The sequence below is a fragment of the Cavia porcellus genome, unplaced genomic scaffold (genome assembly GCF_034190915.1).
Source record: "Cavia porcellus strain 051 isolate PalLab524CR breed Dunkin Hartley unplaced genomic scaffold, mCavPor4.1 scaffold_3, whole genome shotgun sequence".
NCBI classification, from domain to species: Eukaryota; Metazoa; Chordata; class Mammalia; order Rodentia; family Caviidae; genus Cavia; species Cavia porcellus.
Genome location: NW_026947486.1, coordinates 84924950 through 84946985, shown reverse-complemented (window position 1 = coordinate 84946985; position 22036 = coordinate 84924950). Strand labels below are relative to the sequence as shown.

General features: G+C 36.7%; 1 protein-coding gene across 3 annotated transcripts in view; it reads right to left on the bottom strand.

Moving 5' to 3' along the window:
• Gria3 (glutamate ionotropic receptor AMPA type subunit 3) overlaps nt 1-22036 on the bottom strand; it is a 282023-nt gene that overhangs the window by 69131 nt on the left and 190856 nt on the right. For all 3 annotated transcript variants that reach the window (XR_010046642.1, XM_003465594.5, XM_063246354.1), the window contains exons 7-11: nt 19721-19888; nt 15522-15626; nt 14454-14561; nt 13079-13285; nt 998-1374 (exon numbers count right to left, since the gene is read on the bottom strand). Coding sequence is in view for 2 of the 3 variants with exons in the window: in XM_003465594.5 (XP_003465642.2) it covers nt 998-1374; nt 13079-13285; nt 14454-14561; nt 15522-15626; nt 19721-19888 (965 nt within the window). In the remaining variant the exon portion in view is untranslated. The remainder of the gene's footprint in view (nt 1-997; nt 1375-13078; nt 13286-14453; nt 14562-15521; nt 15627-19720; nt 19889-22036) is intronic.

The window sequence follows — 22036 nt, the reverse complement described above, 5'->3', positions numbered from 1 at the left end:
GCCAAACTATTTTGCAGTGTAGCTATAGCATTTTGCATTGTTACGATTATGGGTTGAGAATTATATTTCATTCTCAAAACTACTTGGTATTTTCTGCCTCTTTAATTTTAGCCATCATACAAGATGTGTAGAGGTATCTCACTGTGGTTTTAATTTGCATTTTCCTAATGAATAACAATGCTCAACATTAGACATTTGTATGTCTTATTTTGTCACAGGTCTATTCCAACCTTTTGTCCATTTTTAAAATTGAGCTTAAGTTTGGGTTTTTTTTATGGAGTGCTAACAAGTATGCTCCAGATAGAGTTGTTTTATCAGGTATATGAGTTGCTAATATTTTCTCCCAATTTATGGCTTGAATTTTCATTTTATTAAAAGTGTCTCTTGAAATGCAAGGTTTTGGATTTTGGTGAAGTTGAGTTCTTCAAAATATTCATGGATTGTGATTTTCTTGTGCTATATGTGAGAAGTCTGCCCAGTCCAAACTCACACTGATTTACCTGACAGACTTTGGTGGAACACAACAATACTATAGGTAGTTCTACTCAGTCAGAACAAAGTGAAAAAGTGTGTATCCTGAAAGTGGAAGGTAGGAGAGTTTTAAAGAATAGTTCTTTTTTAACATTTTTGTCTAGAATCAATCTCTTGACAAATGAAAAAAATTTTTAGCCCAGTTAGTGAAGAAATCATGCCTGTTTGATCTAAGATTTATTTTTTGCTTTATCAGAATAATTTAATACTGATTCAATGTTGCCCTTATCAAGAGTACAAATATTTTCTACAATTTGTGTAAATACACAAAACCATAGAAATGCATGAAACAAAATGACTTGATGATAGTTTGTTACCAGATGGAGTGTTAAAAAAAAACAACTCTGGAGGGGAAATGAATGAACACCAGACACACATGAGTGAAATGTGGCCATGAAAGGCAATTACATGGATGGAGTATGGCCATAAAATGCAAGGAGTTGTCGGGTATCACACAGAAACAAACCTTGGAGAAATATCACATCCTTGCTGCATAAAGGCACCCAAGGAAAACCAAAGACTGTTAAATATTCCAAATTCATTTGGAGGGTCAGGAGGGCTTTGTGGGTCACGAGGTTCTTCATTGTTGTCTTCTAAGTGCCATTCATAAGGGCTGAATCTACTGACTAGAAAAAGAACTACGCTGACTCCAATATAAGCGAAGACAATGCACATCCAGATTTCGTAAGCCAAGGGATCCAGAAATGAGAATACGCCTGGTTTTGATTTCTGAGGCTTCTTTATCATGATGGAGATGCCCAGGCTCATAAATGGCTTTGAAAAATCTATGACTTCTTCACGGACCAATGTTATGGTAAGTGGAGCAACAGCTATATCAGCTCTCTGAAAAACAAATGCATATGTGACTTTTAAAGATGTTAGTCATTTGCCACCTAATATGCTTCGTTAGTGGAAATCTACAATCTAAAATCACTACAACGAATCAATGCATCAATTCTCATGTTTAAAAAGTAGTACCATTCAATAGGTTCTAAAGCACTTTAACTTGATCGTAAATCAAAGGAAAAGCATTGCTTTCTTTGGAGAGATGTCTTCTGAGACATACTGCATTAAGGCAACAGGTTCCATTTTTTTTAACCTTGAAACTCACTTTGTACTCCTTATGGCATATCCTGTCTTAACTTTAGTTTTCTAATTTTTTATTTTCATCCTCTTATATCTTACCTCTCTCACTTGACCAGAGAGCTTTGTGAGAAGCACAATAGCCTATGCTTACATTTGTTTCCCTCCCATCATGTGTTCAGCTCACATACTTGGATGGTTGCCATCTTGTGTTATTCTTGAGATTGTTTATTAAACAGATAATTCAAAGGATGGGACCGAATCTTCTATTTTGTACATGTCATTGCAATAGACTTTAAATAAAACAGTAGATGTGTTTAAAATTTGCTGGTTTTTGAATGTGATATATGAAAACATGAAAGAACTCTGCATGGGTAATGGCAAGGGTAAAATAATTATTAGAATACACATTAGTGGGTTTTTTGGGTCTTTTTGAGATAGGGTTTCACTATGCAGTCTAGACTAGTTTGAATTTGTTTCATAGCCCAGGTTGGCCTTGAACTCACAGCGATACTCCTGCCTCAGCCTCTGAAGTACTGGGATTACAGGCATGTGTCACTATGCCCGGCTTCATATTAGCTTATATAGTAAGCCATGTTATCTAGTGATGAGAGTCAGTATAGCACTCACGTATATCATATCAATAAATAGAAACAGTGCATTGCATTATTAACTAAGGCCAAGTCAGGTCACATTTTTATATTAATTTTGTGAAAGTTGGCATGAAGAATTTCTGCATTTATATCTTTTTTTTTTCTGTAATCATTCCTTTACAACAGTAGATTTTAGTCTGGATCCAGCTCTTAAAATGCACCTATAGAAAAATACTTATAAGTAAGAAAAGGTATAAAGATGATATATTAGGTATGAAGTAAAAATACTAACATTGGCCAATTTTTCCTCTGTTAAATACTGAATTTTGTCTCAGTACACTTTTTAGTGGGAAGATAGAGTATGTTGTCAAAGAAATGGAATTTTACTGTCTTGAATTACACAGGGTAACTTGAACCATTTAAAAAATTTCTCTGTAGTTTAAGGGGGCATGCAGATGATAAGAAGCTAGCTCATGTTTACTTTGCATGAGACAGTGTGCTAAGCACTTCATATATATTATCTCTTTCCATTTTCATAGCAATGTTGTGGTTGGTACAATTATTATACCCATGCTAGAGATGAAAAAAGTGAAGCACTGAGATAATCTTACTTAGATTACATTAACGATTAGAACCTTAGTATTATATTAGATGGAGTATTAGAAGCTTAGTATTTAGATTCCAGAACTCAGGTTTTAAACCAGAAAAATGGTCTCCATTGACACTCGGAGGTTTCTGTGGCAGACTATTTTATTTGCAATTATTCAGTTGGCCAATCTCTCTAGGGTTTTTTTTTTCCGAAGCATGTTGTAATGTCTATTATGTACCAAGCACTATTCCAGATGTTAAGAATGAACCAGTGAACAAGGTAAACAAAACAGACAAAACTACTTACCTGCCTGGAGGACACACTATATCCTTCCAAGGAGAACTTGTAAAAAACATGTGTTTATTGAAGCCAACAGCCTACTGACCAAATCTACATTGATCACTCACTACCATCTCAAACTCACCCTTTCTAAAATTAACCACACCATCTATCACTCCCAAAGTAGGGTTTTCTCTATAAACTATGAATGATGCTTATTTCAAACTTTCTCCAGTTCTTGTTTGCAGTCTTAATGCCTCTACAGATAATCTTGCCTCTTTCTTTACTGAGAAGATTGGAAGGCATTTGATCTAAATTCTGTCGCCTCTCTGTCCTTCCTCTCTTTCATGTGTTTTTTATCCTTTCTTTCTATGAATTTCCACCTATTCTAGGATACTATTTCTAGGATTTAATCTACTTATTCATGCATTCCATATTCTGCTGTCTTAAAACACAGCTCCATCTATTTTCTCTTTTATGCCTTATATCTTTTCCTTTTCCATTAATTTATCTCAGTGATTTTGAAAGTATAGTTCTTGGACTAGAAGCAAAAATGTCACCTGGGAACTTGTTAGATGTATCAGTTCTCAGGTCACATCCTAGATGTATAGAATCAGAAACTCTCAGAGTGGAACTAAGGCTGTGTTTAAGGGTCCTGGAGCTCAGGTGGCCTTCTACAATGCTTGTTGTAGTTTTAAAAACCATTGATTTATCTTATTCGATTAAAATCATAGTCGTGTATTTCTATTTACTGACAAGCAAAACCTATTCCTTCTAACTTTTGATCCTGCTACCACAGTGACAATATTATTTCTGTCTATTACCATCAATGCTCTTTAAAAGGCACATTACTGCCTCTGAATTTCAACATCGCTTTTTCCTTATATGCTTGAAATCTAAGTTCTAACCCTTCCACTTTACTAAATTTATTTCTTTAACTATATATTTGGTTATGAAATTCAAGGATCTTCCTTTAGACATCAACTGTTCATGTGATACCATTGGTATTTTGCACCATTTGGCTGCTTTCTTTTGCTCTCTGATACTAAAGACTACAGGTTCTCCTCCTGTGAATATCCCATTTCTTGTCTTTTCTTCCTAGGTCCATTCTCTCAGTCAAGGTGTACTCTGTACTCTCAGGGTCTATTCATGAGACCTGGTTTAGAAGATAATTGCAAAAATTTGTGGAAGAGGAAAAATCCTTTAAGGTTTATCTTTTACTTTTTCTCCTCACTGTTATCATCTATGGCTTCAACTTTCATTGGAGCTCTCTCCCAAATCTCCATTCCCACACTGCTGACTGAATGGGAGCCAAAGACAAATTTTACCTATTATACCCTTTTGCCTGGGGCTCGACCTGGTTGCAGAACAAAGGCTGCTGAGAAGAATGGAATTGGCCAGAAAGCTAGCAGGGCTTTTTGGCAAAGATAGACTGAATCAGCCAGAAAGAGTCATGTCATGCCAAGAGAATTCATAGATATAGCCACTTGCTCTACTTGTCAACATGTTTCTGCCTCCTGCTCAGAGCATGCAAATACCCATCTTGTAACATTTCATTTGATCTCATTTGAATTTAATTACCTAATTCAACTAGCGTTTTAATCTTGTAAGTGTAAAAGAGAATTCTAGGAGACATTGCCATTTTTGTCTTGCAAGAAAGATGTAAGGGGGCATTTGTGTGAGAAAATCACTTTGGATTGAATGTAAGGGAATTGAATTCTTTTCAATAAGGTACAGAAAAGACTTTGAGAGTCTTGACCTCTTAAAAAAACTAAGTAACTGGAAGACCCGCTGCATAGTAAGCACAAATAAATACTAATAAGGGGGGGAGAGACAGACAAAGCATGACTTCTGTTGTCTGATCCCCAGGAACATTCAGTGAAAGAGTAGATTCCCAAAGGAGATCATTCCTAGTTTGATGTTCTTTTAAAATCACAAAAGAGAGAATCTTCTCCCCTCAGGCACCTGCCGTTTTCCTTTAGCTAGGTATTTCCACCTTTTCTGAATTTCTGCTTTTTATACCTTCTTTTTCAAAGTTCTATTTTTTGGGAAGATACTCCTCTAATGAGAGTGGTATTAAATCTCGGCTCAGGGCAGCTGCTTCAACGATAATAAGATATGTTATGGTAGCCATTGTTTATTTCCTATTGTCTTGTTTTGAAGTTCTGTATCACTTTCACTGTTTTGTTTTGATTGGCTTGATTATGTATATTTTGTTTGGTTTTATTCTTTTTAAAATAAAGAAATCTGTGCTCAGTGAAGCCTTATTAATGTGCACCTGATTCCAAAATGAGAATTCTCATGCTGACCCTTAAAGAAGACCTATTGACGGAAAAAGACAAAGGGATAAAGACAAATGATAGAAGATTAAAACCTTAACCAATAGAAAGGAAAGAAACTACTGATGCAGTCCCAGGGACAGCGATCTGGACAAGAGACTTCACAACTCCTCCATCTCTTGTGTGCTTGGTGAGAGACCAAAGCAGCATGCTAGTATGACTCAGAATCAGCTCAGAGATGGCCTTGGCGAATTTCTTGTCTTCTATCATCAATATCCCCTTTTCCATATTAAAATGCCATTGTTATGATTAGTTGTATCAGGGTTTAGAAATCTGTCTGCTCTGATATATGTGGAGCAATCAACTTGATTATTAAATAAACTGTAAGAAGAGCAGATAGCTAACAAGCGTCCCAAAATAGTCATTCATCTCTCTTGGGTCTGCCATAGCATGAAATGAGGGAGGTCATTTTTAAAGCAAGTTAAAAATTTAGATGGCAAACACTGATGAAACACTAATTGAAAAAAAGCAATTCTCCAAATGGAATTTGTTTTAGCCTCCTGTTGCTCTGACAAAGTACCTGGGAAAGTAAATTTGAAGAAGGAAAGGTTTATTGTGGTTCATGGTTCAGAGGTTTCAGTTCATGGTCACTTGTCCTGCTAAGCCTGTAGTGAGGCAGAAACATCATATAATAAGGAAACAGTAGAGGAAAGCTGGTCAGCTCAAGGCAGCCAGAGTTACAATATAGGGAAAGGGTCAAAAGATGTATCCCTGTCCTTTTGCCTTTGTTCCACCCAAGCCCTGCCCTGTTGGATGGTGCTGCCCACCTTCAGGGTAACTCTCCCCTATCATTTTGCTCTTCCACAGGCCAACTGTCTCTGGAAACATCCTCTTCTATACATCCAGAAGTGTGCTTTACTAATTTCCCAGGTGTGTGTTTGTCAATCCAATCAAATTGACCATCATGGAATTCCTTTGCTGATTTTTATTCTTAGGAAAGTCAGCGGTGATTGGGGGAGAGTATGAAGAATTACAAATAGGATATGAGTGGAGGGGGTAAGAAGTGGGTGAAATTCTGACAAAATAATGAAGTGCTTTTCATATGGTGTCCTGAACCACTCCAGGGGCCTTTTACACTCAGGCTTTTGCCTATGCTGGTAACAGCAGTAGATAAGTCATTGTCATAAACCTCAGTGTGTACACAGGTGGTAGAGGGTTCTCCAGTTGACAAACAAGTATCAGAAAATGCTAAGAGCCAAGGGTAAGGGTTTGCTAGCGTTTTTTTTTTTTTTTGTTGTTGTTGTTTTGTTTTGTTTTTTGCTTGCATCTTGGCTACTTAAAGGATTTTAATCAAAGGCTTAAGAGTGGCTGTGTGGGCTCAGTAAACACACTAAATTAGGTTTGATTTTTCTATTAGCAGCCGTAAACCCAGAGCATTATTGAGGGGATTTAGCTCAAAGGAATTTATAATCCTTTTCATAGGTGGGTTGCCAAAGTTGTAAATTTCACAAAATTTAAAAACAAACAAACTCATATGTATAGGGATGATGCACTTAAGAGTCTGACAGGTTTTAGGCAGAGATGACACTTAGTTTAAATATAATTAAAAAATTCTTTGAGCCAGAAGTCTTATTATATCTTTAGGTATTTTAGTCTGATTATCTGATATAAAATTCGTAACCCATCTGGAGACTATGCATAAGCAGACGCCCGTCAGCCACCATTATTTTGTGCTCTCTGCAAGCAAGGGAAAAAGTCAGAATATTGCCATGCCATGCATAAGGTACGCTATCGGAGAAAAGCAGCAAATGTGACCCGACCTCCTCTCATTATCAACCACAAGACTAGTGGCCTTTGGTGGACATTTCCTTTGGAAAATTTAAATGTGGAGTAAAGGAGTAAGGCAGAATCAAGCTAGATGATAGGAATATAATTGCTGTGTTGGGGGGCAGGATTTAAAGTGTTTTATTTGTTGTAATTTATGACATGTTTAGTGTCTGCAGTTGTTAAGCTCTGGGGAAAGGGGTGAGGCCTATTTAAATCTATGCAATGACCGGCAACATCACAATGGGTTTTCCTCATTTCTTTATCAAGAGCAGATATCCTAGTCCGGATCTACTGATCAAAATATCTTATCCTTGGGGAACAGAGAGTTATGCCAAAGTGAAGAAATGGAGTTGGGGGAGCTCCATTATTCTGGAGCTGGATGAAGCCCTTGTGAAACTGAACTTGGTTGGAAATATCTCTCCATCATCTCTGCTCATAATGGCAAATTTCCATGCATCATTAATGTTCCTTCCTGGACTTGCTAGCCATGATTTGAAGGAGATGGTATTTTTTTTCAAATCATCAACTCTTTTGTCAAAGCCCAGAGTAACTATCTGAAGAATAGAAGAGAATGCATGGCATCTGTTACCAGACCCTTGCTCTTCCACCTTTTAGCCAGAAGGACAGATCGACTTTTTGCCTTTCTTCATGGAAAATGAATCTGTCCTCAAATGGTGACAATCTAAGCAATAATTTCATATAGTAATAGGAAGTTTCAGTGCACATAGCATCTGTAGAACTGTCATTTGTCTTAGGCGTGGTTATCTGGTGACAGCCAGGGAATGTGACTTTGAATCAGTCATACTCCCCAAATCAACACCATCTCAAAGCTCTTTGCTGATTTCTAAGGCAGAGGAACCAATCTGGACAGTAGCTTGTCGGGCCTTTTCCAAAGCAGTCCCCTACTCTCTATTCTTAGTTCTAAGTGCAAAGAACATAAGGAACGTGGCAGTTGCCCACTGGGAGGTTTCTTTTTGATTAGGGACCTGACATCTTTCTAAGCTTTTTTTTTTTTGCCTCTCTTTTAGTTAGGTCAAATATCCTCTCTAACGGTAGAAGCCCTCACTTGCCTGGATCGGGTTTGCAAATATTTTAAGTGAGAACTAGACTTTCATACTACATTCTTCTAGAGACCATAGATAAGTAGGATGAGTATCTTTGATCAAAAAGTTCATAATCCAAGTAGATTTTCAGCCTGTTGAGGCCAGGCAAGGATACTACACTAATTCAAACAACACCAGTCTTCCTATAATCTGACAAGCTTAGTAAACTGAGCCACTGGAACCCAGTGGGCACAGCAGTAGAGCAAGAGTCATGAAACTTGAGTTGCCAAACTGTGTGACCTCGACACAATACTATAATTCCTGTCACCCCTGTCTTCCATCAGGCACTAGTTTACTTGTTTACTCCATAGGCAGTTCTAATGTCCAATCTTGGCTAGTCTCCATAGATCTCGGTAAAATGAATGAAAAAATAGGCTAAAGGATGTTTAAGGGCTCTGCTAGCAGCAAAGTGCTTTTTAAAAATGCTCTTTTAAAACTCTTGCTATTTGGAAGCCATAAACATTCTTGGTCTATAAGCCATTTGAGCTGAAACAATTACCATGTGGCAGTGTTATAGATACCCAGCTCAAAATCAAAACTGTTGAGAACAGGTGGATAGTTTCAAGTCCATAATGTTCTGAAGTGCTTACATAATGGGGGCACATTGTGTCTTACTGACATTTGTTTCAAAAATAGCATTCTTCGACAGACACAGTGCCCCAACATCCACTTTGATTTGAATTTCTTTAGAGAAAAAAAACTCACTTAGGAATCATTTAGAAAAAGACTGATTGGTTTTTTTGTTCTCTAACAAATTTAATTCATTTTGACTCTTTATTGAGACTGTATGGCAGATACTGAAATCTCTTTTGCAAAGCTTTCTTCATCTCTGCCTTCATCTTTTCCTGCTCTGATCTATTTTACATACTAAACGCATGAGGATATAGTCTAATATAAAGCAATGCTTATCTATGTGGTTTTCATGTTCACTGAAAGAAATAGTTTCCTATTTCTTACCTTTTTGCTAATTAAACATTAAGAAATCTTAAGGCTTTTCTGCTCTTTTTTTCCCTTAAACAACTTGCAAACCACAAGAGGTCAGACCTGTCAGAAACAAAAGCCTGAACTTTCATTTTCTCCATGTCTATCACTGAGAGAGAACTTGAAAACTTCTCAATGTCAAAGGATTTAAAAGGTGATAAAGATACATTTAGCTTATGGGATCATCATCTCTAACAGAAATCTCTTACTCCAAACATGATAGAAATGTCTCATTTTCATAGCCACAAGTTTTAGAGTTAGGTGGATTTTGGCAGTCTGCTTCAAGGGTTTGGTTTGCTGTCAGTACTCTGGAATCACCTTGTGCTATAAAGGCAGAAAGCATCAGAGACTTGTTCTAGGTCAGGAGAGGGAGGAGGATATTTCTGTAGGAACCTTAATCGGCTATTACTATTGTCTTTAGTAGAAAGAACTGCAGGGGAAAGGTGAAAGCTTCCTCCAGAATTTTTACCTTTTTAGAAGTGGACAGAAATTATATGAATTAATAATCAAAATGACTCTAATTTTTAAACTCTTTCCCTCACAAATATATGAATTAGAAATAGATGTAGGCATGCAGAGATTAAATAGCTACAGTACAAAGGTTTTTCCAGGGGAAAATCCAAAGGCCAGTGAAAAAGCTGACCTCCTTCTGGACAATGTCAGGAAATCTGCATTGCTCTGTACCACTGGGTCTCACGTCTTGCTCAGTGAGAGGATGATACTGATCTATTTACAGAATGACATGTTTCTTTTGGCTAAAGAGCTCTGGTCATTCAATTTAGATGGGCTAGTAAAAAACCATGAATAGCTTGGGTACCCTGAGTCAGTAGGAACTGACAACCTAAATTCTCTCTCTCTCTGTCTCTCTCTCTGTCTCTCTCTCTGTCTCTCTCTCTCTCTCTCTCTCTCTCTCTCTCTCTCTCTCTTACTAGAGATTGAATCCACGGCCTTTGCACTAAGTCACATTACCTGTCCTTTACTTTTAATCTTTTGTAAATCGTGATGCAAGGCCCCATTAAATCATTAAGTTGCCCAGGTGATGCTTGAACTTGAAATTCCTGCTTCAGTCTCCTAGAGTGCTGGAATTACAGATGTGCATCATCATACCTGGTTTAAATTTCTTGCTTGTAGTACCATAGCCAAAAACAAAAACAACAAAAAATTCTCTCCAGAGCAGCTAAAGCACTATGTTCTTTTCTAATAAATTTCAAACTATCTTTGCAGATGAGGTGAACCTGAAACAACACTTTGGCTGTTGGAGGTATAGTGTACATGGTGAAGTACATGGACATCATAGTCAATGACCTAGGTTCAAAGATCTGTGCCATTGCTGTGGTTAGAAGTCTGTGTACCTCCTCATGCACATTTAATCTAACCCCCAGAGTGACAGTATTAGGAAATGGAAGTCTTTAAGAGGTGATTCAGTTGTAGCACACTGCTCTCATGAATGTGATTAGTGCCCTTCTAAAATAGACTCAAGAGTATGTTCAACTTTTCTATCAATTATAAGGAAGAAAGTAGACCCATAGCTGGTGATGAAATTTGCCTTGATCTTTGCAGCTTCCCGAACTGTGAGAAATAAACTACTGATTTATAAGTTACCAGTATAAGCTATTTTGTTACAGTGGCCCAAACAAGCAAGATAGCCACTTAGGCTCTTTTAGTCTTTGGCATGTGACTTCACCTCTCAGCCTCAATGGTCTCACATGTATGATGAAGTTATTTACAGCATCTTATGTTATGTGATACACGCAGAGCACTTAGCACAGTATCTGGCAACTAATGACTGTACAATAAGTGATAATTATAATAATAATAGCAAAATATTGCATGATTATTTCAAGACCTCTATTATTACAAAAACTCAATTCAATGCATATTTGGTTGGCAGTACTATATTCCAGACATTAAAAAGTGAGCCTTTACTACGTATCAGATAATTTACTAAGTTCGAGGGAGAACTGTAAGCAAAATAATTCCCTTTGAAACCTGAGTGCTGGGGAGAAAAAGATCAAGTAAAAGACAAAAAAAGTTCTTATCAGTAACTTGTAAAGTGAGAGGTTATCAGAGTTTCTCAGGAGCCTCAAAAATTGTGTCAGGTGCTTTATCTCTTGTTCGACCCTCTCTGGAATTAGAGTCTTCTCTTTTTCACTGCTGGGTGTACTTGAACCTCATGTACATCGCAGCCCTACTCCAGTTCCCAGGTCCAGCCTGACAGAAGACAAGAGATGACTAGTTTCAGCCCCATAGAGACAGGCTGAGGGTTCAAATTGCCTTGCTGCTTATCTGGCTGGAGGACAGTGCCCTAGTTTTGATACCTGAGGCCCAGCCTCATTTTATGCCATAGTTCCCTTTCTGTTTCCTTATTTTTAGAAATGAGTTTTTGACTTTGTGCTTCTTCCAAAAAGTCTCTTCCAAAAACTTATTTAGTGACCCCAGTGTTCTCTTATTACTGGAGAGCTATATGCTATATTTGCTGGTTCTTGTCTCGAGCACTAGAGTCCTTTTCCTGAACCTCAATTCAAGTGATAACCTGGGTGTTTGCTTCTTACCAGCTAAAAACGTTTCTAGCCTATCGACAAGTTCCCCAATCATGTCACTCCCTGTGCTAATCTTTGGATCCAATCACTGCAAATAATCCTTATCTGTTAGCACTAAACCTCTGCTGTATTTATACTAGTTTGCTCGCGAGAGGTTCACCTAATGGTCAGTTCTTATGTCCAGATCTGGAGATCTGATTTTCCTAATTACAGGCCTATCCCATTTAAAACTAACTCATCAAAGTTTTCTGAAAATACCACTGTGGCCTGTTTTAAAGCCCTAATTATTAGTACTTTTGCTTTTGGTCAGTGACCAAACATTTGGTAGAGCCCTTTTGTCATTCATTCATTCATGTACCATAAATTTTTACTATATTCTGGCTTCTGAAATATTGAGATGAATCAGACATGTTTTCTGCCCTTGAGAAATTCATAGTTTTATAGGGAGGATTAACTTTTAAATACTTTTGTAGGGAGGATTAACAATATAGATTTAGAAATACTACACGAATATAGAAAGTATTGCAAAGAAGCAAAATACAGGAGCATGTTGGTATACTCAGGGTGCAGGCAGATATTGTGGATCAGGGAAGGCTTCCTGAAAGAGATATTATCTTTTGAGTTCTGGAGTATAAGTGGGTGGTGATACATGGCTGGAGCTAGGGAGATAGGCAGATGTTAGAATATGAATACTTTTACTTGCCATGCTAAAGAATGTGACTTTTTAAAGTAGGAAATTTCAGTAATATGGATATCTGATTCACCAAGGTAAAAACAAAGCAAGGAAACGAATTAAATGATTGACAATGATGAAAATCTTAACTATGGTTATGGGGATGAAGAGTATGTCTAGATTTGAGACTTAATAGCATTCATAGAATGTGGTGACTGACTAGGTATGAAAGAACAATAAGAAAAGTTGGTGGGATTGCTTAGGCAGAGTTGCATAGGGAGCTATGTGGGTGGATGATTCTACTGCATGAGACAAGGAACACAGAAGGAATAGATCTTCAGCAGAGGGAAGACTGTGCTTAATGTTGCAAAAAAAATCCTCCAGTTCTATGTTCCATTTAGTGAAATAATTGTGTTGCCCGAAGATGCTATTAGCAACCTACTTTTTAAAATTCCAACTACAGAAGAAAATCTTTTTCTTTATAGACCATATGAACACTATACAATTGGATAAGTGCTGCATTTGAAAATCAAATTCCTATCTTCTTTTCTAATTGTAAGGCACAAAGATAAATGAAAACAGAGTTAAAAAATCACTTACCCCATAGACAAGCTCTCCAACCATGCCATTCCATATTTTAGTCTCAGGATCCCTTGCACCGTATTTCCCATCACCAACAATGGACAATTTGTATTTGATCCTTACATGCTTGGCAATTTCATAGGCTAAATCTACACAATAGCCTTCATATCGTTCATTTCCTTCCAGTTGCTCATGGTTTTTCTTATACATTACATATGGTGATTCCTTTGAGACCAGAAGTGAATTCAAAGTATTACTATTATGTACTTTACTAAGAGATGTTATAAATAATCAAATCTTTTTCTTGGTGGCTATTGAGTTTGATGTGTGTAACACATATTTACAAATTTTTCCTTAATAAGTAGAGAAACATCCATTGACTATTCAGTAGGACACATACTCCTTGAAGTCCTTACATGATGGCTTGGGAAGTAGAGAAAATTTGACTTCTTTTTGAGAGTTTGAAAGACGGACTAGTTTTCAGCTGTAAAGTGTTTGATTTAGTCAAATTTGGCACAGATATATCTGTTAGTTACATGAATGCAAACTACCTTTGACTTCTCAGGATTTGCTAGATAAGAACCAGTCAGCTGAGGCAAGCCATAGGGAAATACTGTGGTTTTGGTGAGGTCAGGTCTGTAGCATATTTATTTTTCTATCTCCAGGACCTAGTAGAGTACTTAGCACAAAGTAAATATTTGATACATATGTTCAAGTGAAAGGTCAACCTCAGTCAAGACTCCACTGAGTTAATCAATTTCACATCTAATACAGGCCAAGTTTCAGACTTGCTTTTAACCTCATTCGATAAAAAATAGCATTTAGAAAAATAATTAAAAACTAATTAAAAATACTATCTCACATTTTAACTGTGCTTTGAATTTTATTTGAAAACTTTATATGGAGCATTGTGCCTTGAAATGGTCTTATTCCATAGGCAGGACAATGTTATGCCCATTCCACAAATTTAAAAGCAAAAACTGAGGCTCAGAGAAGTTATGACTTTCACTTTCACAGTTACAGAGGTAGGTATACTATATACTATAGTATATCTATCTAATATTAGAACCTCAATATGCTCTTTTCTCTTCACTGTGCTGCCTCGCCAACAATGAGGAATTTCATTTCAGGCTGAGATGAAACATCAATCTTATGGGAACATGGCAGGAATAAAGAGGGGAATGATACTTGAAGCAATTCAGATTCCTATTCTTTTCCTTTCTTTTAAAAACAACGTTGTATTCATGGCAAGATAATTTGAACAGTCCCTGTGTTGTCCTGTTGAAAGTTTTTACTACTTGAACTTGAGATATTTTCTACTGGCTGAACAATGCTTTTCAGAAAATAGAAGTCTTGCTACACAGAAAATCCACTTATTCGCTGCCACACTTACCAGAATGGTAGTCACTACTATGGTCCGGTTCTCTGAAGATGCACTGTCATTGCTGATTTGCTGATCGGAGAAAGGTACAAACCTCTCATACTCGTTCCAGTAGCCAGCCTAGAGAGAGCAGACATTTGACCTGCATGCCTATGTTTCACACAGAAATTCAGCTGCTATTGTGCAAATGAAACTTTGTTCCCAAGTAGTTGAGCTTTGCAAGGACTGATGTCCTGTTTTCCTTTGTCTTGCTACTCCTACAAGGACCCCAACATCAACACACAGTTCTGCTATTCCTTCATTCTGGGGTTCCCATCCCCACCTAACTCTTACTGATATGTAAAATAGTGTATCCCCTTTTTTGATGATTGGCCTTCCCCCATTTTAAACACTTGCAGCAGAAAAATAAATTGTTTTGAACTGTAGGATATCAGGGAGGTAGGGGTAAGAAGCCAGTGATTATCCTGTAGATATGACACAAGATATTTTATGTTTTGAGGTTTTATCAAATGACTACTAAATTCCTACTTCAAGCCAAATACAACTTCTACTAAGATATAAATAAACTAGTCATATAAGAAAACTCAGCTACACAAAGAGAGGTATTTTCCAGAGTCTTTTTGTGGGTGAACTGGTAAAATGGGAGGAATTCTATTTTTTAAGTAATTTTTGATTGAAAATCTATGTACTTTGGAGGCTTCTGTTTAAATACTAGCGTGATATAAAATTCATGATTCCTTTTCTTTACTAGCAGAAGCTGTTAATGAACCCACAAGTTGATCATTTTTGTCCATTCTTGCAGTCTATCTTTTTTTTTTTGGTACTGAACTTATGACCTCATGCTTGCCAGGCAGACATTTATGCCACTGAGCTAAATCCCTGGCCTTCTGGCATTCTATCTTTTAAAACAAGTGGATTGAATCTTCCAATGACAAAACAATTCTGTGCATCTTATCTGTGCTCCCCATGAGTCAAACAGGCAAAAATGATATCGATGAATCTCAGCACCCATTTTCTTGCATCTGAGTAGTGTCACCTTCTGAAAGACCTTTTCTTTGAACGTTTGTTTTGGTTACTCACTTTCCGAGAGCCAGTGACCTTCATTTCATACACATCTATGGTATAATTTGTCCTGCGTCCATAAGTGTCAAACTGAATGTTTCCAGTCATTCCTTGTACTTGGACCTATAAAAAGGAGAAATATAAAATGTTAAAATAGCACTGAATTATTGTCTTGTATGTCACTGGGTTGAAGTCCACTGACAAATCTTTATATCTTATATAATTTTTATTTAAGATCATTGAACTCTATCTACCAGATCAATGCTATACATCTCTTCGTTTCCTTTACAGTATTTTCTCAGGATACCTTTTATTATGAAGCTTCGAGTGGATGTGAGAGTCAGTTGCCTGTGTGATACAGTGAGAGCCCTACCATCACTTTTCCAAAGTCCTGAAATTTCTATTAGCTCCTTCTTAAGAATACCCTTCAGGCTATTCTCTGAACTAGGTTAATACATTCTTCTAAATTACAAGTTCCCTGGGGGCCATGGCTGTGTCTTACCTTAGTATTTCCAATATTTCAACATAATCTCATTTCAATAACATGAGCTCTGGAGCTCCTGGATATATGTCCTAGCTTTATCAGTTACTAACTGGTTGACTTTGGGTATATTCCTTAGTGCTTTTTAAAAATCTCAGTGCTGTAATCTGTTTTATCCTTCAGAGCAGTTGAGATGATTAAATGAGTTACACATATGTAATGTAGAAAACAGTGTCTGGAGTATACTAAGCATTGTAGTGCCTTCCAGCTATCTACATTAATTATTATTATTAACCAAAAGGGATTTTATTGTTTCTTGAGTGGATTATATGTTTATCAGCTACTTCAGTGACTGAAGGAGTTTTTCCACTCAGAGGTACATATGCCAGGGTAGGGAATCAGAGAGATAAACCATGGAGGGAGAATCCAAAGACTAGCCTAATTTGTTAACGTATTGGCTGAGAAATATCTTGCACTAAACAAGACAGAGGTAGTGAAATACTAAAGACCTGTTTTGGATGTCAAAAGCAGATTACACATATTTCACGATATGTGTTCCCTGAGTCTGGGCTCACTACTAGGAACTTAAAGGGGCCATCTCTGCTGAGTGGAGACATTTCCTCATGCGTCTTACTGGATGAAAGACCCTCTACCACTAAGTCATTATTGTTAACTGCTTGCATTACTCATCTAGTGAGTCAGGGCCAAGGGCTTTGCTTAAAAAAAAGAATATGCCTTTTTCTGTAGTATGAAAGAGATAATGTTTGCTTCTTTCCTGGTAGAAAACAACAAGCTGTGAAGAAGTCAGAGGTGGTATGGTAATGGGCTTGTACTGCAGAAAGGAAAATTGATGCAAAATGTTAGGGAACATTTTCTACAGGAAAGAGGGTTTGCTCACCACCAACAGAAGACTGTGGAATTCATGGTGAAGACTATGACTAACTAAAACCAAGCCCATCTGATTAAACACACTTAAGTGGTATTATCAGAATAGGCTTGCGGAAGATGAAATCAGATTTCTAGCTAAAGAAAAATGCTTTGGTGAGATAGGAGTTGCTTAACCAGTAGGATGGGACTGATGCATGAAAAGCTCTTCATATTCTACCTTGAGCACTGAAATCCAGGACAGGAGTTAGGCAGGACAGAGACAATGACATGGGAGATTATTAAGGACACCCTCTACTGTTGAAAATACTAAAAGTGTCAAGTCTCAATAAGTCTTCAATAAGAATTACATATTTCTAAAGAGTTGGCTTATTTGAGCATGATTTATGAACTAGAAAGTCATGTGTCCAAGAGATTTCAAACTTCATGATTCAAACTTCATGATTGTGAAATATGTGTAATCTGCTTTTGACATCCAAATGTTTAGCGTGCAGAAGTAGAATTGGATGACCACTCAAAGAGAAATCTATTATTATGGTATTGAATGTCACTGACAGTTTTCCAGAAACCTATCTACAATCCCTTCTTTAATTCACAGCACCCTGTGTATCATTATTAATTTCCTATGTATTTGTGGCTCCATAACTAGATTGGGAGCATCTCAGAATGATAGATACTCTTCTTTTGTGCTCTCTGAAACACTCTCTGAATGTTTGGGATATAGCAGGTGTTCAATACATTCTTATTGAACCAACCTCAATGATTTAGAATCTGTCCCAGATATCTCAGCAGAATATGCTCAGGCTTGTCTTGAACTATTTGCAGATTTTGAGGAGAATAATTAGCAAATTGCAAGAGGCTTTAAGATATTTTAAGGAATTTGGTTAACAATTTAAATGTGCACTCATATTATTTTATGATTGTTACCAATGTGGAGAGTGATACATAGCCATAGGTGCTCAATACATGTTTACTGAATGATGTGGTTATATATTCACTAAAACAGTCCCTTTAGGTGACTCTATCAGGCAACAAGTTTGTTTGCTAGATTTCTTTGAAGAAAGAATGATTTATTGAGAAAAAACTATGTGCTAGTCACATGAGAGATGCTGCTACATCATGCAATCTCACTTTTATTAATTCAAGTGAGCATAGACTTATTTTAATGTAGTAAAACATTTAGTACTTAGAGCAGCTTAACTTGTAGTCTTTTTGAATAGCGTGGTTTTACTTGGACACTTTTGGAAACAACTGATGCTTTTTAGATCCTCGGGAACAATAGAAAAAGACTGGCCTGTAGGAAGCGGTGAAAGATACTATCTGATTGAGAATTGGAATCATTAAGGTCTGGGCAGGAAAGTTACTTACATAACTTATAACTTGAGCTTTATCAGTGAGCTAGACATACAGGAATGGAACTTTCATGTGCAATAGTGTGATCAATCTCATGTTTTTCTAGCCAAATTAATTTCTCATTCTTGATTCTAGTGGCCAGTTTTTTATTTGGGGAAGGTAGTTTTTGTGCCATGAAAGGATAATCAATTGGAGATGCTGGCTCCTGCCCCTTGAGGTTTTGTTGATGAAAAATCCTTTCAATTCATTCTGAGTGAGTCTTATATTTCACTCACCATTATATTTCACCTGACAATACAAATCTTGTAACTGCTCTGAAGGTTGGATTTAATTAACTACTCTTCAAAATTGTGCAGTGCTTGCTACCTCCATAAAACTACACTTAGGGCATTTGTTAGGGGACTGACATAATGACATAAAAATCTGCATGATGAGAGAATGAGTCATATCTCTTTCTTGGAGAGAGACACAGGGGCTACTAACCCTTTTTGATTGAATGCTTCCAACTTGGCAAATTTAAGGCAGCAGTAAGAGAGCCAACTCTACAAAATGATGTACGTTATGAGGCCATTACAAATTCTTCAGTACAGGGTTGTGAGGATTATCTTATCTTTGCCTATCTCTTTATTCATTTGGATGTTCCAAACATCATGATAATTAAGTAGAAATAAGAGATTCTTGTACTCTTGAAGGCTCATTTTAATGTATGCAGGCACATGTGGCAGGCATAAAGCAAAATATTCAGGAAAGAGCTCTTGCTTGGAAATCTTCAATGAATGGATGATGCTGCTTCTAGTGTAAATAATGGAATCTGTTCAAAGGGCACTGCTTGAAGCCTTAAATGATCTTCTACCCAGTAAATACTAAAAACAAGAGACCTATTTGATGGTCTAGCCATTGATTCTTTGTACTTTTATTTAGGCCTTTTCTTTGTAGCATTGGGCAAAAGCCTTTAGGTAGGCCTAGAAATGTATCATGTTCCCTCATTCCACCACGCAGAATAGTGTAATTGTTCTTTCTGACAACAGAAATACTATCACAGTGGCTCGGTTCCACAGTCTATTCAGGGTAATTTGTCTGATGAGCCCAAGGATGCTGTTGTCTTTTGTAGTGTCTGTCTTGGTTAGGAGCATCTTATAAAATAATCACGATCTCACTAAGGGATGTTATATTTGTGGGACACTTGAATTTTTTGAAGCTCTTTACATATTGAAGCCATAACTTTCAGGACTTCTGAATTCCGTTTGTGATGTGTACTACAATCCAGAACCAAAGATTTACCCTAAATTTACTATTTTTTCAATCTCAAGATAGAATCCCCTATGTTTCAACTTCTAGATTTGGATGAGTAAATATTCATGTTCATTTTTCTTTATTCTAAGATTCTATAAATTATGATTCTATTCTTTTGAGTATGTCTTCTTTCAGTTCTGAAGTCTCATTTTTTGTGTGCCTTTATTAGACCTTTTCAGACCAATATCTCATTTGGAGTCTTTACCATTTTCAGAGCTCTCTCAATATCAATTCCTTGACTCCAGGGCACAGCAGGATTTGCTAAGCAGTCTCCAGCACTACCTCTTCGAGACACATCCACTCGCTGTCTCCTCAGGTAGCGGAAAGCTTCTGCTATGACCAGTATTGCATCGTGCGTCAATGCAGATGTATACTAAAACAGATGCATGGAAAAAAAGATATCATGACAAATGACATTCTCAAAACTTGCCTTGTTCCTTATAATTTTCACTCATTTCTATGTCTTGTTCTGTGAGGTTACCAACCTATTTGAGTCAAGAGATCTCTCTGGGTAAGCCTGACTTTGATTCATTCTAGAATGATGCCTCTTACCTCATATGTGCATGTGTTACTAAGATGGAATGGCTCAAGGGAATGTCTCTCTGGCTCTCAATATCGTGTTTCACATTAAGTGAAAAGCCTGCATCCTTTACAGGCAGGCAGATGCATATAGGTAGACAGATGCATGTGAAGTTTAAGGGTGGCACCTATAGATTGAAGAGGAAATAGCGTATCCTAAAGCAAGACTGAGTTATTGCTGTTTGTAATAGAAAAATTCAGATCTGATATTTACTTAGGGGAAAATGGAAATAGCTAAGTTAGACAGCTTGAAATTAATTTGGAGGGAAACATTAATCATTTCTGTTTGGACCATGTTTCTACTGAGCTAGGACCTCTGGCCAGCAATAAATCAGTTTTTGTTTCCTGGAGGGAGGGGGGTAGCAAAAACCGAAGCTGGTTTTCAATTGTAGAAAATTGCAATTGTTATTAAGTTTTAAATCTGATAACACTGACAATTTGTAGGCAAAGCTTCATGATGCTACATTTTTCATGCCAAAACACATATTTCCTTTCTTGGGTATATTCATATGCTCTGCTAGGAATGAGGCCAAGTCACTTAATATGGGAGATGTGATTATCTGCAATTTGAAATGGTGAATGCTTTTTTATCCCACTAATCAACAAAGCAATGATTAAAGTAGGTTTGGGCCTATTTTGTAAAGGTGACAAATACTGGTAAGATATAGATTCTGCTGAATTGTTTTAATGGAGCAAAATACACAAGGGAGAGTTCTCTCTGCAGTATCTCAATATACAGTTGGGAGTGAATATGTTGCTGTTTATACAAATATCAATTTGATTTTCTGACTTTTCTAATGGTATTTTTCTTTGAGAAACAGATCATCAAGTATGACTATAGAAAGTTCTTTCATGAAGAAAAATATCTGTGTCTCTTCTAGCATTGCATAAAGCCAGGATAGTGGTGATTTTCTTTATGGCCAAATGCATCAATTGTCAGCAATCTGACTGTAGTCCTTCCTAAGCCATTCCAAAGTAGCTAGCTAATTTTATACTTTATTTAGAGTCTACTTACCCATGCATGAGAATCCCCCCTCTAGAAAAAGTCCGAAGAAGAAAGCTTGTAAAATACTGAGTAAATGAAGCATTGCCATTTTAATTTCTAGATAATTTTATTTCCTAATGAAAATATTATACATAAGTTTTAAAATTTTTTTTATTAATTGGCTTCATTCTGGCAAATTCATACCTGCACTTAACACACTCTGATCATTTTCACTGCTCTCATCATTCCCCTTGCGTATGTTTTTAACTTGGGCTTTTTGTCTGATTTAGGAAATAATTCAGTTGTGTAATAACTAGCACTAAGGAAAAGTAACCTGCAAGCTGCAATTATTTGTATAAAACTTAAGTTTTCTTAAGTTATTTAAAAACCTGAACATCTTTTTCTTAGCAGGTTCTAGAATTTTGCATCACATAAATCAGCTGTTAAGGATCAATGGAAAATTCAGAGCTGAGATAGTCTTCTATTTCATTTCAACAAGTTCTACAAGGTTGAAAGAGGAATAAATTATTCTGCAGTATCCATTTTATGGTTTTTATACTTGTTCACCTTTTTTGTGCCTAGCACAGTTTCTGGTGCATTGTACTAAAATATTGAATACATGAATTTCTTCTATTTATTAACTGCTAAATCTGAGAATCACAATGCAGTTTAGACAGGCAGTTTTATGAAAATCTAAATTTAGTGAGAGGATAAATATCAGTTTAGTGTATTAAAAATAATTAGAAAGAATTCTTCACTGGAATTGGGACCACATTTATTGAACCAAAATAGGACACCTGATCTAATCACAGGGCAGCAAGCTTTAAAAAAGGTCTATCCTGGATAAATCTGGCATGTATAATCCACTGCAACCATAGGGTACCATTTAATTAGTAAGTGATATAACTGAATTTAAAAATTATGCTTAACTCACAATTTTTCTAGGCCAATTGTTTA